At 40.0% G+C, this 15,147-nt stretch overlaps 1 protein-coding gene across 9 annotated transcripts in view; it reads left to right on the top strand.

Annotated features, from left to right (window-relative positions):
* Positions 1-15,147, top strand: part of SOX5 (SRY-box transcription factor 5) — a 657,382-nt gene that overhangs the window by 564,269 nt on the left and 77,966 nt on the right. For all 9 annotated transcript variants that reach the window (XM_075758111.1, XM_075758131.1, XM_075758121.1 and 6 more), the window contains one exon: positions 2,319-2,404. In XM_075758111.1, coding sequence (XP_075614226.1) covers positions 2,319-2,404 — 86 coding nt within the window. The remainder of the gene's footprint in view (positions 1-2,318; positions 2,405-15,147) is intronic.

Genomic DNA, 15,147 nt, shown 5'->3' on the forward strand with positions numbered 1-15,147 from the left:
GCCTGGCTGTTGAGGGAGGTGAGAATAGTGGAATTTATGAATTAGCGTGAGGTTGTGGGAAGATGGGCTGAGGCTTATACATGTGCGTGGAGAGAAGAATAATGTGGGACGGTGCGTAGAAGTTAATCTCTTAATATGTATGTTTTAATACAAGTCATTTGTAACTGAAAATTTTAATGGGCTGTAAAACCAACATTCCAGTGAGCAGCTTTTCCCTTGTTCTTTTCTTTGTAGTTGAGAAATTAATCATATTATATACTCCTCATGGCTGGTTCTTGAACAAAATATCCTCTTCTAGAGAGGAGTCTTTCAGAATGATACTGGGATTAGCCTTTGAGCTACTAGTGGTTTGGAAACAGCTAAACACCATTGACCCTGAGTCTTTGACCACCGTCTCTTTCTTCTCCATGTCTTCACATCTTTAAGGCCCACTGCTTGGGTCACAGGGTAACTCTCCAGAAAATTTCAAGTCAGAGAAATGTTTCATTTAATCCATGATATGAAACAGAAAGTGGATGCCTCAGTTAAAGCAAAGGAGAATTGGAAAATGCAAAACAATGGCATCCTCGGGGTGGGGGAGGAGGGATCCAAGCAAGCCAGGAAATGTGTTGCCCATTGACAATAAATCAATAAATAGAGAAGTTGTGGCCTGGTGCTGGTGCAAAGACATTTGTGAATGAAGATGCCGGGGTGGACTTTTGGATTCCCATTGCTTTGCTGTCTGGCCTTGAAAGACTCTAAGGCTTCAGTCAACAAGGCATTATTTAAGATGTTCTTAAATATAAGCAGGCCTGCTTATTGAAGTTAAGTATCTGTTAAGATGCTTTGCCAGCCCAATTTTCTTCTGGCCCTCCATTTCTAGAAGTTATGGTATTTAATTCTTAACAGGAGATCAAAATCCTTGAATGAAAAGATCTTTGTAAAGAAAATTGCCTTATAAAAGGGAAAAATAAACATTAGCAGTTTTGCTGACATGTATACGCCGATACAACTTATTTCTAACATTTCAAAATGGTGAGATAAATTTCTTTGCTTTCTTTCCTGTAACTTAGGCTTGATACCATTATAAACTTTAAATCAATAATAAATAATGATGATTGTACAGAACAGCTTCCATTGCCTTCTTAATTTGTCTTTTTTTCCCCAGTTCACTCAAAAAAGCACAGTAAAGGAGGAAAACTTTTAATCTACCTCTGATAAAATGTACAGGAACATTTAGGTAGATTTTCCTGACAAAATGTTCTGCCTTTTCCATAGTCTCATTTTGAGTGACTGTTTTAATGCTACAGAAATCGTGCATGCCACCAGAACACAGGGACACACAGAAATGCTCTGGTGGTCCTTATTTGAGTGGAAAGTGCTTAAATGTTTTATCATTTGTAGAAGTGATATAATGCATGTAACATTTTTTATTATTTTTTACCAGTTTTCTTAATAGTTTTGTTGGCAGGCTAGTATGAAGTTATTTTTAACACATCAGATCTGTAAGAAGTGACCAAAAGTGAGTGCTCAGTTACATGCCCATCTTCATCTTGTTTTGTGCCATCTCAGGGTATTTTCCTTAATAAACACCTGCAAAAACTTCTTAAACCCTTACTGGGTCCCTTTATCTCATTCAGCATGATGCAGTTCTTACTAAAACTGAAGTAGTTTTCCCTCAGCAGCAAAATTGAATCACAAGTCATGAAGTGGAGCTGGCACAGGGATTTTGGAGGCCTGTATCTGATTTACTAAACTTCACACGCTTTTTCTGTTGTAGGATCAAACCCTGAAACTAAAGCTAGATTATTTTTTTTCTCACCTAAAAGAAAACACGGTAGTCAAGGGAGTGCCATTTCTGATCTGTGTGAGGCTCAGTTTACTAACAGTGATCAGAGTTTGGTTAACTCCATATTCTGGACAAGCTTGTAAATTTGTCCCCTTCTAATGCTGTGATCTTATCAAGGTTGTACTGTTTTCCTTTGCTTCTCCTCCACCCCCATCTTCTTTCTTTCCTTTTTTTTTTTTCCCCTTCATTTTTTTTTTTCTGAAGTGCAGCCTTCTGATCAATGTGTACTTTTTTTTTTTTTTCCATTTCCCTAAATACATCATGAAAAAGGATGAGGTTTCCGCCTTAATTGCTTGTGCCTTTTATTCACATTCCTCTCTCAGCCAGAATTGTGAAAAGAGTGTTAGTAAAAGGCTGCACAATAGAGCTTTTCATTAGGCCTCAACAAGGCACACAAAAGAAGGCTTTTGGAAAGAGTGAATGCAGGACTTTAATTTGCAGGTGGAGAGTAGATAAAAGGTGCTGACGCCTCTATTATTCTCTTACTTAGGTGACCCTTACCCTGTTCAGCTGATCCCAACTACCATGGCAGCTGCTGCCGCAGCAACACCAGGCTTAGGCCCACTCCAACTGCAGGTAAGTCCGAAAACAATGCGGAAGAGGCAAAGGTTAAGTAAATATGAAAAACAGTTTTCTCTTCCATTTGAACACAATGCAATTAACAGGGGTTTTGGTCTGCTCTCTTCACACAGAATTTGCATCTGAAGCAAAGGAATCGTCAAATCATACACGTTTTCCTTTTACCTTGGGGGAACTTTTTGTTACCATTTTGTGCCTTTATTGTCAATTCAACTACTTTTAGGTTTGTACTTCAAATTTGCACAGAGCAGTACGTTTGCTTGTCTTTCCTGTTGGCTAGCTCGGATGCAGGCTGTAAAGTCTGGCTAGGTGTAAACGCATTGCCAGGCAGAAAAAGCTCTGTCCTGACAAGCACTTTTAAACTGCTTAGAAGTCGCTTAACGTGATTATATCCTTTTAGGCTGTAAGCTCTTCAGAGCAATGACTGGCCCCTCCTACAGTGTTTTATGGTAGCCAGCACATTTTAGGCACTGCTGTAGTGCAGATGATTAGCGATTATACTAATTTAACATAAGCAATTAGAAAACAGGTGGAAAGATACTAAAGAATTTTTTTTTAGCTACATTAAAGAGTTGGCCTGGTAGCTGGATATATCTGATTCAAAACTCCCAATATCATTCCAAATTTTGGAGGTATTAGGGTGGCCATGGCTCTTAATGACAGCGGTGCAGATGTGCCTCAGGTATTCCTGATCAGCCCCACAACCCTTGTCAAGTCATTGGAATTAAGAATATGTGATGTCCATCTCCACAGTTTGAATTTTGTTACCTGCCATGTATGCTTTGGTGGTAGGATGAAGCTGGGTAAAATTTGGGAATCAATGGAAATCAGGATCCAAATCATCTCTAGTTCTGCAAAATCCAGATTGACGCTCTTTTGTAGAAACAAAAAAATTCCCATACTCTTCATTGCTAATTTGTCTCCCTGCTCATTATTATTTGCCAAGTCACATGGAACGGCAGAGCTTTATACCTGCTTGGAAAAGCTCAGCATTTATAAACAGTATGTGTAAAATGCATTCTCAAACTCAGTTTGGCCAGCATCAGTATGAAGCAGACTCTCTACAACATCAGATATTTCAGTTGTTTGGCCAGCACATGAGAGCGTGGGACATAGTTCTGGGGAAGATTTTTTTTTTTTATTTTAACACAGCCAGCGGAAGTTAGCTGAGTTTCACAGAAATAGCTGCCAGTGTGTAAGCTGACACATTCCATGCACCGCAGAGGTTAATACATTCATTCCTATTGTGCCTTTGTATGAAAAGCTACACTGTCTGTGTGTTAGTTTCTGATTCTGTGAGTTACAAATACCGTAGGCGGCTTAAGAATCATGGGAGCCATAAAAGTCATCCCTCTGAAATGAATTTTGAGGAGCAACGTCAGTATTGATAAAGTGCTTATAATAGCCAAACACACATGAACACACATATGGAAGAAAGAGGGGGGAAAAAAGAAGAAAAAAATGGAGCTAGCTAGCAATGAGAAAATAGAGGTCTGAGTCTAATTCTCCTTATTTTTGCGGTCATTTGAGCTAGTCCTAAAATAGTGCATCAGTGCTCCAGTAAGTTGGGAGTGTGGTTTACTTTCATTTCAGGACCAGCTTTGGGCTGTATCTCTCCATGTGGTGGGCTGAAGAATCCTGATTAAAATAGACTTTGTCACAATGACAGTTTCCTTATAGAAGGATGGGCTTTGTGCAAATGTGACTGACTTCGTAAATACCTTAGATGAATTTAAGTTGTGGAAAACTTGAAAACCTCAAAGACCTCTTGCTTGTGTGCAAAGGAGAACATTAAAATCAAAGTATCGACCAAATTCACCTATTTTGTTTTGCTACATTTTATTTAGTCTGGAGTTAAAGGGAAAGTTTGGCAGCCAGTCAGGGGGAGGTTCGAATTACTAACTCTCTAGACTCCTTCAAATCTTTCAGACTTGTTCTCTAAGGGTATGCATATGCTGGAAAAAAAATAGTCTTTCTTCATGTCTTAACAGTGATTTTTAGCTATCGGTGCAACCTGTCTAATAGAAATTGGACATGCCTTTTAATTTCTGGTACCATTTGAAAGAGATAGACTGGACGTGCTTTGAAAAAGGTTTTATGATACAGTACTCAGAACAGACTTTCACCCATGCTAACATGAGTGGAGCTGAACCTAGTGTAGCCACTAGCCTAGAAGGATTGTGCCTCCCAAACTCTGTTCCAGTTTAGCTCAGTGATGACTGCTTCTTCGGTCAGGAAACATACATGGTGTCTGTTGTGAAGAACTGCTCCAAAACCACCTTTAAATGGCACGAGTGAATGTGCAGCCATGACAGTCTCTTTCAAGGAGGAACTCTTCTTACTTCAGACATTCCCCTACATTACATGTAACCATAGTGTTCCCTACAAACCCTCTGTGCTCTAGTCCTCGCAGAGTAGAAGGTCAGAAAAGTACAATGTTCCTACTTTTCTTCTTTTTCTATCCTCCCTATCACTCATCTTTCAGGCTTTGTATGCTAAAAGCAGTAGTTTTCAGGAGAGATCAAAGAACCTGACACAATGCTCAGTTTGTTGCTCCCAGCAGAATTTGGTAAACAACGTTGTCTTAGTGAAGACAAAGCCAAGGAATTTTTCTTGTTTGTTTGTATAGCGATAAACATGTCTTTGTTATTTCATTAGAGAATTTTAAGTCACGACATGTCTCTAGTAGCGTACTATGAGATCAACAGGAAGTACTTTTTTTATCCCTGGTTCTCCAAATTGAATTTTCTTTTTGTAAATGAAATGCACGCTGTATTTATGGAAAAATAGCTAACACCTGATTGTTTTCCTGTGGCAAAGATACTCTTTGTCAGTGAAAACATAATCTCTCATTTCAAAATGCCCTGGTGATTCGTACTGACAGGTTTGTAATCTGAAGCCCTCCATTGCTCTCCCTGCCTTTGAGTCCCCACTGGAATATACAGATTCTGTCATCTGATATCCACCACAATTAGCTGTATGCGATTGCCTTTATTTCCAGTATCCACAGAGAGACTAATGACTCCATACGAACGGAAACTAAAACTTCCATTGTTAGATGTTGGGAAAGGAGTAGATGGATGGGGCCATGTTGGAGAAGCTGGAACTAAGGCGATGCATGCTTGAACCTGTCCTCTGATAAAGAGCTATCAGCCCTGCATATTCGTTCATACCCCCATTTAATGGCCTAACTGCCGTTTGAAAAAAAGTTTTTAGCTTTCCTCTGCTTATGAGAAGGTTCAGTCCCAAACATTGTGTGAAGTATCATTTTAAAATACGCCCTCATTGCAGTAAAATCCCTTTTGGTTAGCATGTGAGTTTCTTATGTTGGTTTTTCCTCCATAAATTTCCTATGGTCTTGTTCTTCAAGAGTGATGCAGCACAGTGGTTCTGTTTCAGATGAATGAGAACAAGACTGAACTTAGCCTTGCCACTGTGTTTTGCTGAGTAAGGCTAATGAATCGAAAGTACTGCTATACGCCTTATACGAACGTGATGTTTTCCCATATGATTCAGCAGATGAGGGAATTACATTCCTTCATCTTGAAGATCAACATTCAAAGCTGTAAGCATAGATATCATGTAACAAGTTTTATCCTGTAAGCACAGATACTCATTTAACAAGTGATTGTTCTAATACTGGTCATCTTGGCCATACCAGGTATGAAACAGACGCTTCCAGAAGTCTGAGCAAATTCAGTATAAAATCATAGAATCATAGAATGGTTTGGGTTGGAAGGGACCTTCAAGATCATCTGTTTCCAACCCTCCTGCCATGGGCCGGGACACCCTCCACTAGACCAGGTTGCCCAAAGCCCCATCCAACCTGGCCTTGAAAACTTCCAGGGATGGGGCATCCACAACTTCTCTGAACAACCTGTTCCAGTGTCTCACCACCCTCACAGTGAAGAATTTCTTCTTTATATCTAATCTAAATCCTTCAGCTTAAACCCATTACCCCTTATCCTGTCACTACACTCCCTGATAAACAGTCCCTCCTCGTCTTTCCTGTAGGCCCCTTCAGGTACTGGAAGGCCGCAATTAGATCTCCCCGGAGCCGCCTTTTCTCCAGGCTGAACAATCCCAACTCTCTCAGCCTGTCCTCACAGGAGAGGTGCTCCAGCCCTCTGATCAGCTTCGTGGCCCTCCTCTGGACTCTCTCCAACAGCTCCATGTCTCTCCTGTACTGGGCCCCCCAGAGCTGGACGCAGGACTCCAGGTGGGGTCTCACAAGAGCAGAGTAGAGGGGCAGGATCACCTCCCTCGACCTGCTGGTCACACCTCTTTTGATGCAGCCCAGGACACAGTTGGCTTTCTGGGCTGCAAGCACACATTGCCTGGTCATGTTGAGTTTTTCATCATCCAACCTCTCCCAAGTCCTTCTGCTCAGGGCTGCTCTCAATCCATTCTCTGCCCAGCCTGTATTTGTGCTTGGGACTGCCCCAACCCATGTGTAGGACCTGGGTCAGATAGATATATATAGATAGATGTAGATATATATATATAAAAATAAAAGTAGTTGAAATGCAAATTCAGAAGTCTTGGTGTGAAATCAATTTCTCCTGTGATCTACATTTGAAAGTGTAGATCTTACCAAATGATATCTGGTGGTTTCTTTTCTGAGAAAAAATAATTCCTGAGTGCTTTCTGAGCATTAGGAAACAAAGGACCTGATCGCCTGATCTGAAAATTGCGAGGAATCTGCACCATTGGGAGTGTGTATGGTTCAGGTTTACCAGATTGTTTGATAACCAAATAGTGACAACGACTGATTAATTGGCAGTAATACAAATGCTGTGTATACCCATAACTACATTGAATGATAATGCTGGATGTATAATGACAGCTGCCTATGTAATGTTACTATATGGACATTTTGTGTCCTGTCAAAACAGTATAGCAGTCTGATGTAATACAGACTTCCTGCAAACATCTACTCTTGGAAAAACACCCCAAAAAGTTTTGAGTGCCCACATTCAAACTTTCTTCCTTCTTCATCTTAGCATGAAACAGGACATCATGGTTATTGGTGGTCATATTCAACATTATGACCAAACCTGTCACTGTATGGATCAAGAGAACCTGATGTCAGCGTATGAGTGTTAAAAGCATTTTAGCTGAGTCTCAGTTCTGAAGACCAGCCATTTGAAGAATCTGATTCTCTTTGGCTATTTGTATAAAGATAATGAGCAGATTTGGACCTCAAACATATCTGAAAAATAATTGGGCCAAGTTTTTTAGTCTGTACTTTCTCTGTTAAGTACTTGGGCCAATTTTCTTTTTTTTTTCTTACTACAGTTTTTTGTTTGGTTTTTTTTCTTACTACTTACACCATTCTTTTCAGTGCTGTGGGAAGATGCATACCAATGGAACTTAGCATACCTAGTCTGGACCATGTTTTTAGAAGAATTTGGGCCACATGTAGGTACTGACATAAATGGCTAGATTTTGAGAAAAGTTAAACTCATTCGGAGTTTGAGTGCTTCTCAGAGTTGTTCATCTTGCTGTTATTTAGGTGTCTGACTCATTACAAATTTTCCTTTGGTAAACCTTGCTTCTAGGTATCTTAAGGGTCATAATCTTCTGTGGTCTCGATGTTTGTTTTACTTGAAGGAGACGGAACACATAGAACTATTTAACAAGTATATAGTGACTGATCAGAAGATAGACTGTTTCAATGGTTATATGAGTATTACATAAAACATCTGTTCCCTATGAAACAAAAATAAAGCATGAGGACTGCCTGCTCAGTTTGATACCATATTTTTTTCTTACATACTAGCTTCCTTTTGGCTTCTGCACCATTGCAGGGATGAGCTACATCTCTCCACTTGCCAGTTCAGGTACTTCTCTGAAGTATCTCCTTAAATTTCATTTGAAATGTTGCTCATAGAACTTTCCCTCTCTCTTAAAGAGATGGTACTATATTTTCGTGCATTAATTGCCAAGCACATTTAATATTTTTTGTGTATCTCTTTCTGATTTCTTACTATAATCTGTAGACATAACCAGTTTTGACCAAAATAAGCAGTTGGCCTTCCCATGTTACTACACTTCAAATCTGTGAAAGAAGACCCTGAAAAAACTGTATGAACACTGTAGTGATACATCTGAATACTGAAAGCTTGATGTTTTCTTTGTATTGCCAGAGCTGCAAAGATGTATGAATTATTTCTGATTGAGAAGAAAAGTCCAAAGCCCCATTATTGTCTCTACGGAATGTAGCCAAGAGATGGCAATACTTTATCCATTATTCATTTACTCTGCAATCTACATTCATGACCTCTTTGGGATATTACTATAACCAATTCTTTTCCTACAAGATGGTAAACCATTTCTTAGCAGTGCAAGGTTATTCCTTCTATTTGCTGGGCAGTGTCTACCTTTAAATACCATCTAAGCTGGCTTTTCAACAGTGAGAGTCACTATCCTTTCACTGTTTGCTTTTCTGCTTTACCTGTTCTCATTAATAGGACTATGACTTAATTTGTAGGGAATGAATCATTAGTGCACAGTTTAATTACAATATTATAATACTCATGCAATCCACTTAAGCATAAAAAAGTAGAATTAGTTTTTCACTGTGAGCACACACATCTGGGGAAAAAAACAGCTAAGTACATGAAAAGCAACATTTCTCATTAGCATAACGAAAAGATGGCAGTTGTCCATCTGCCATTAGCTCAGTGTATTGCGATGCTGTTTCTGATGGCCATCACAAATAATGATAATAATAGGAGTAATAAAACAACATAATATGTATACATTTTTTGTTGGATGCCCTTTTATATATTTTTTAAAATCATGCAGATCCTATATTCCCTACGTCTGTCCACCACTTGTTTCTGGCTTTGTAAGTGAATGTGTTGGCCACTAGATATTCACCACCTGTTCTGCAAATGGGTAGCCAAGATAGCCATTTTAAAAGAGGTCATTGAAGACCAAGGTCCAGTTCTTCAGCTAGAAAAATGGGGCACAGTACTCCTCATGTAAGTGAAGCTACAACCATCGAAACAGGGTGAAGATCTCTATGTGGGTGTGGGGTAAGTTGTCTTCAAAAATTTGAACTTCCCAAGATACCTTATTTATTATGAAGTCTTAGTGACAATTATAAAATATTTGTTAAACTGTAAGTAAGGTGTGAGGTGAGGGGCTGTCAATTGCCATGAGCATTTTTAAGCAATCCCTATGTTTTTAAACGAAAAAAGTACCTCCCAATTAACTCAAAAGCAATCTTCACAACACCAGGATGCAACTAGTCCTCACTTTCCGGATACCTGCTGAGAGCTAGAGATTATGATAGATTGTGTAAAAGCATGAACCACAGAACATATCAGCTCAAATAAATCTTGTTCATGGTGGGTAAATGTGCTTTGCAGTTGGCATCTAAACAGCCCATACTTGCCTTTTATATAATCTTACACAACGTTATGGGTAAACTCAATGTATTCTATCAAAATAGATTTGAATGAAAAGCTTGATCGCATCATTTTACCGGAATCCAATCAATTTACAAAAGACAGTCATTATGACGGACTATATCTAGTGCTTTATATTTTATTCACCACTGTGAATGTCTGAACATAGGCACAGTGGACATTTACTGGCAGTAAATATACGTGGTAAAACAATATCATGGCTACTCTGTGGGTTGTCAGATGATAACTCCCTTCCCAGCCCTCCAGGGGAAAGAATTAGCAGTGGTAGCATATTCATTTTATCTAGATTAACAGTCCTTTCTGCATAACTTTCAGATTCCATCCATATCTATGAAAAATGAAGAAGACTGAAAAATGACCAGCCTATCTTCCTTCCAGTTGTAACTCAGGCCTGCTGTTTGCTAGCAGACCTCTGTCTGCATGAGTGAGTTTTCTTGTAGGTTAAAGAGACTGAATTCCCTCTTCCCCCTCCCTCCGACCCTGAGCCTGCAGGGCAGACAGACAGAAGCACACATATGATTAATACAGCACAGCTGCAGTAGTGACTCATTTGCATATGTATTAATAGAGGCAAAAACAACAATTCAATTACATACAGAGACATTGTGCATACTAAAGAACATATGCAAATAGCCTGGAAAAAGTGCAGCCAGCGTTTTCTCCGACTTTCCTGAGCCCATATGGGCTAGCATCAGAGCCTAGCAGTTTTCAAGAAATCCCCTTTAGGAAGAACCTGTTACAAGATGCTTATACAGCTATTACTTCTCCTCCCCCCACCCTCCCCGTGTTCCCAGAAGGCGTTTGACATTTGGACAATGGAAATAGCACAAGCAGTGTCTTTTCCATGTTATTTCATATTTGCCAGCCTTCAGCTTCATATCGTTGTCTCTTCACATATAAGCCCTAGCGTGAAGAAACCCAGTCCTTCACCGAGTTTTCCATATGCACGCATTTATTCTATTTTTCTTTCTCCACATCTTTTGCGCTGTTTCCATTTTCCTTTGTCTTTCTCTCTCTCAAGCTTTCTCTTATCTTCTTGACTTCTGCAAATTAGCAAAAGATGACCATTTCTGTGCCTTTTTCTTGTAGTCACCTTAAATGTCTCATAATAGTATAATTCAGTGATTTTCTGCTGGGGGCCATTAATACTTTTAATGGATCTGAAAGGTGTCTCAGAAAAGTTAACCGATTGTAGATAGACTTTTCTGTCATGATACATTGGTCTTTGTCTCTGCGAAGAAAGTTGTGGAGTTCTCAAACCAAAAAGGCTGAAAATCACAACTACTAAATAGTTCATACTACAGGTGATGTGGATCTTTGGTACAGAATCTGATTCTAGTGGTAGAAACAGATGTCCTCTAAATCTCATGGAAATTTAATAGGCAATGCTTTTGAGCATATTTCAAAAGCAGATTGAAAGTATTTCAGCATTGGAATGGAGGCTATAGGAAGGTTTACTTAAGCTATAGGAAGGCTTACTTAAGCTACAGATAGTTTCTTTAGCTAGAAGTTATTCCTTATGTCAGTTTGTGTAATAACTAAAACATGCAGTGTACTAGATGTATGTACTCAGTATACTTCTTCACACGGGCCATTCGCACACTGCAATACGCAACAAAATATTGGGCCGTGATCCATACCCAGTACACTAATTTCTGGAAAAGCGTGACATTTGACATTGTCCTTTACGGACTACATAAACAGAGTTGTATTTCAACTTGAAAAGAGATAACAAGTCACTAAAAACTCTTGGAAACCTGACAAAGCCATTAAGATGCCCAACTGCCTTGTTTGGGTGGCAAGCCCTGAGTTTTAAGCAGTCTAAATTACTGGCCATTTGTTTGAAATGTCTCTGCGGTGTGAGCGGGGAAAATAGGTCATGCAAGAAAGAGTGTGTAACTGTCTGGCAAGCGTACTTGTGAGGTCAGGTCATCCTTAATTTCTTTTCTCTCGCAAAAATGTTACACTTCTTTCTTTTTAGGGTTAGCCTGACAGACAGAAGCAGATTACTCCTTGATTATTTATAAGGCATTAATTTTAGATGAATATTGCTGAAGTAACTGACATCATAAGTAGTTTTAGCAGCCAGCAGAAGAGCCTGTTTGCAGATTGGAATATGACAGTCTTCACTTACACAACATCCTGTCTAGGACAAAGCCTGAAGTGTAAGAAAGAAGAGCAGGCTTGAGGAGTGGAGACATACATATCAGCTAAGACTTTCCTCATTCTTCCGTGCAATGTAACTGGGGCTTCGGATGGTTGGAATGGTGGTGTCGATGTTATGAATTCAGCCAGCTGCAGCACAAAACTTGTGTCAAAATAGCAGCAATGGCAACACCTATCTGCCAGGGTCTTAAACCAGGGAGGGCAGGAATCTTCTCAGAATTGTCTTACGCTGCCCCGAAGTAGCTTCTGTTGAGAAAGAATAGCCACCTATGTACATACACCTTGAGATAACCAAAACAATGCCTCCCTCCCTACATTGGCAACAGAACAAACCTGTGAAGTGCTTGTGTTTCACAGAGCGTGGTGTTTCGGGGCTCACATTCGTTTGGAATTAATTCTCCCTGGAAAAGTCTGTATGAAAAAATCTGGTAACAAAACCAAAAAAACATTTTTTATTTTTTTTTCCTACTTTGTGCCCTTTGCACATTCCAGACACTGGGTTTTGAAATAGTTGGCTTATGCTACTGGTTTTCCTATTATGTTGTTTGCTCTTTCAGAGGGATGTTGCTGAAAAGAAGATTATATAATCATGCAAATAAGATTGTATAATCCTGAGCAAATGGTCCCCGGGGGGGGGGGCACGCCACGGGGGATGGGACACAGGAAAGCACACCAAGTTGGGCTTGGCTGGCTGCGGGGGCACCGCTCTGAACCCATAAACTGGGGGGTTATGGGCATCCTATAAAACATGAAAGCTGCCGTCAGACTAGTGAATTTTTCTGGATATTTTTGGAATTCATTGTCTTCCTGCTGAGCTCTGCCAATAGTGTATATTTACAGTGCCTCAGCAGAACGTCGTGACAGACAAACACACAGGAAAACTGCAAATCAGTAACATGCACACTCTTCAGAGCTTGGGGAACAATGCTACAAATAACAAATAACTACAGTGAGAAAAGCTGACTTATGCAAAACTAACTGCTTACTGACACGTATTTACTCCTTTAGGTCCACAAATCAAAGTACTACATTTTAGGCATCCCAAAAGTTAACCCAAGAAAATCTCCCTTAAGATCTTGCTAGCTTTGTTGTACCTAGGTCATTTGACATGGTTTGTTGTTAGATGCGTATCGATATTATATATGAGCAAGTAAGAATTTTGATTTATGTCTTATTTCTTACTACAGTCTTGTTTATGATGGTTCTTTTTTCTCCGAAGTTTTAGGTCATTTCCAGTTGACAAGGCAGAATGGGATAGAAACAAACAGCATAGTAAATGTGTGCACGGGGAGAGTATCACTGGCCAGTGATACAACTTGCATACAACTAGAACAGTGCAAGCCATTAAAAGTTCTTGTGCTCTTATTCTCATCCTGTCTTTCTTATGTCTGATTCCTTGCCAGGGTTAACTGTTACCAGCCAGGATATTTCAGCATCTTTCATGAATGGAGGCTAATATTAGGCACAGTTTGAAATCGTGAAATACCTAGTTACTGTAGACTATAGATCTAAGTATTAGACAACAAACCACTGAGGTCAGCATGCTTGTTCTGTTTGTTTTCTTTACAAAGTCATCAATTGAACTGAGCTCAATAGAAGATACCATGGTATCTGGAGATGTTTAACATTTCCAGAGTGTTTAACAATTATTCTGTTGTGCCTGGATAGCATAAACCTGTTCCCGAGGTTAAGTCAGAGTGCAATTATTTCCCCAATACCAAGGCTCAGTTTCCTTAAATTCCCTTTCTCCTTTCAGAGGTTCTTAACATTTTCCACTCCAGTGGATTTTGTAAGATCAGTCTGAACAAGAAAGTTTGGAGGCAACAGTACCTGGAGCTCCTACTGATCCTCAAGACTAGCTTTTATGTTTGTAACCCACATGAGCTCCGCTGATCTCTTGAGTTTGAGTCTAATTCCTAGACTAGCTTCTGAGCATCCCTTTCACTTTGCAGAACTGAATTAGTTGTTTACCATTTTTACCCATGATCTGTTTCTGTTCCTGTCCATTCGTTAGCTGTCTAAGGAGAAAAGTATTGCAGACTACTGGATTTACATTCCTTAACCCCTTAGCCATCGAGACCAGTCACATCACAGATAACTTACCCAACCACAAACATACAGCAGGCTTATTAAGTCATCTGAGACTGACAAACTCTAGAATGACAGAGAGCAGGGCAGTCAGCAAGCTACCGCTTGAGTTATCATTTCCTAATGGACAAACATATAAATCAAACATAATAAAAAGCATGTATACAAGAAAGAAAAATCTTTTTAAAAGTCAGTGTTTTTAAGATGGGAGAAGCTTTGAAAACCATATCCTATGATTATTAATACAACAGGAAAGCAATAACTTTCAAATGCTCTCACATTGGTAGAAACTGAGATTTTTAAAAGCATTTTCCAGCTATATCTGCACCTCTGTGTCTTGCCGTTTAGAGCGATTGCTCTCTCTATTGAAAATCCGCACTACAGCAGAATCCTCTAGCTGTACTGCAAGCTGTAGTTTGGTTTAGTAACCACAGCTGTGCCACATACTGCACCAGCGGCGGCTGACAGGGGCAGTCTGTTTGTGGCATATTGAGGGAGTCAGATTGTCTTTGGGGACTGCTGCAGAGTGGCTTTTCTCAGCTCCTTCCTTTAGGTACAGTATTGGTTTCTCCCAAAGGGGCTTGGGACTGCCAGCGTGTGTGCAAGGGAATGAGGTTAAGCCGTCAGAGACGTGTGGTGCCATGAGAGGTGGTACCCGTCCCTCCGCCTGATGCACTCAGGGGCCCAAAAAGCAGCGTCCCCATGTTCCTCTGTGTGGGTGCTGTGCCGGGGAAGGCCAGCTGTCCCCCGGCACGCCTGGGCAGCGAGGCCAGCGGCTCACTGCCCTTCTGAAGGTGACGTGTCCGCTCTGCAGGTTACACTTCTCTCCACACTGGAGTGTGAAAATAGCATCTGGCAGCAAAGCCTTTTCTTTGCCTTTTCCTCATTTTTCTTTTCCCTTTCATGGCTCAAAACAGTCTTTACAAATTATAACAGTGTGTTCTCCGTTAATGCACCAAAACATTACAGCTTGTGATAGTGTTATTAAAGTGTTTTGGGCCATTACCATAGAATACAGCAGCATATTTATTTCATTAAGGGAACCAA

This window comes from Balearica regulorum, chromosome 1, assembly GCF_011004875.1.
Source record: "Balearica regulorum gibbericeps isolate bBalReg1 chromosome 1, bBalReg1.pri, whole genome shotgun sequence".
NCBI classification, from domain to species: domain Eukaryota; kingdom Metazoa; phylum Chordata; class Aves; order Gruiformes; family Gruidae; genus Balearica; species Balearica regulorum.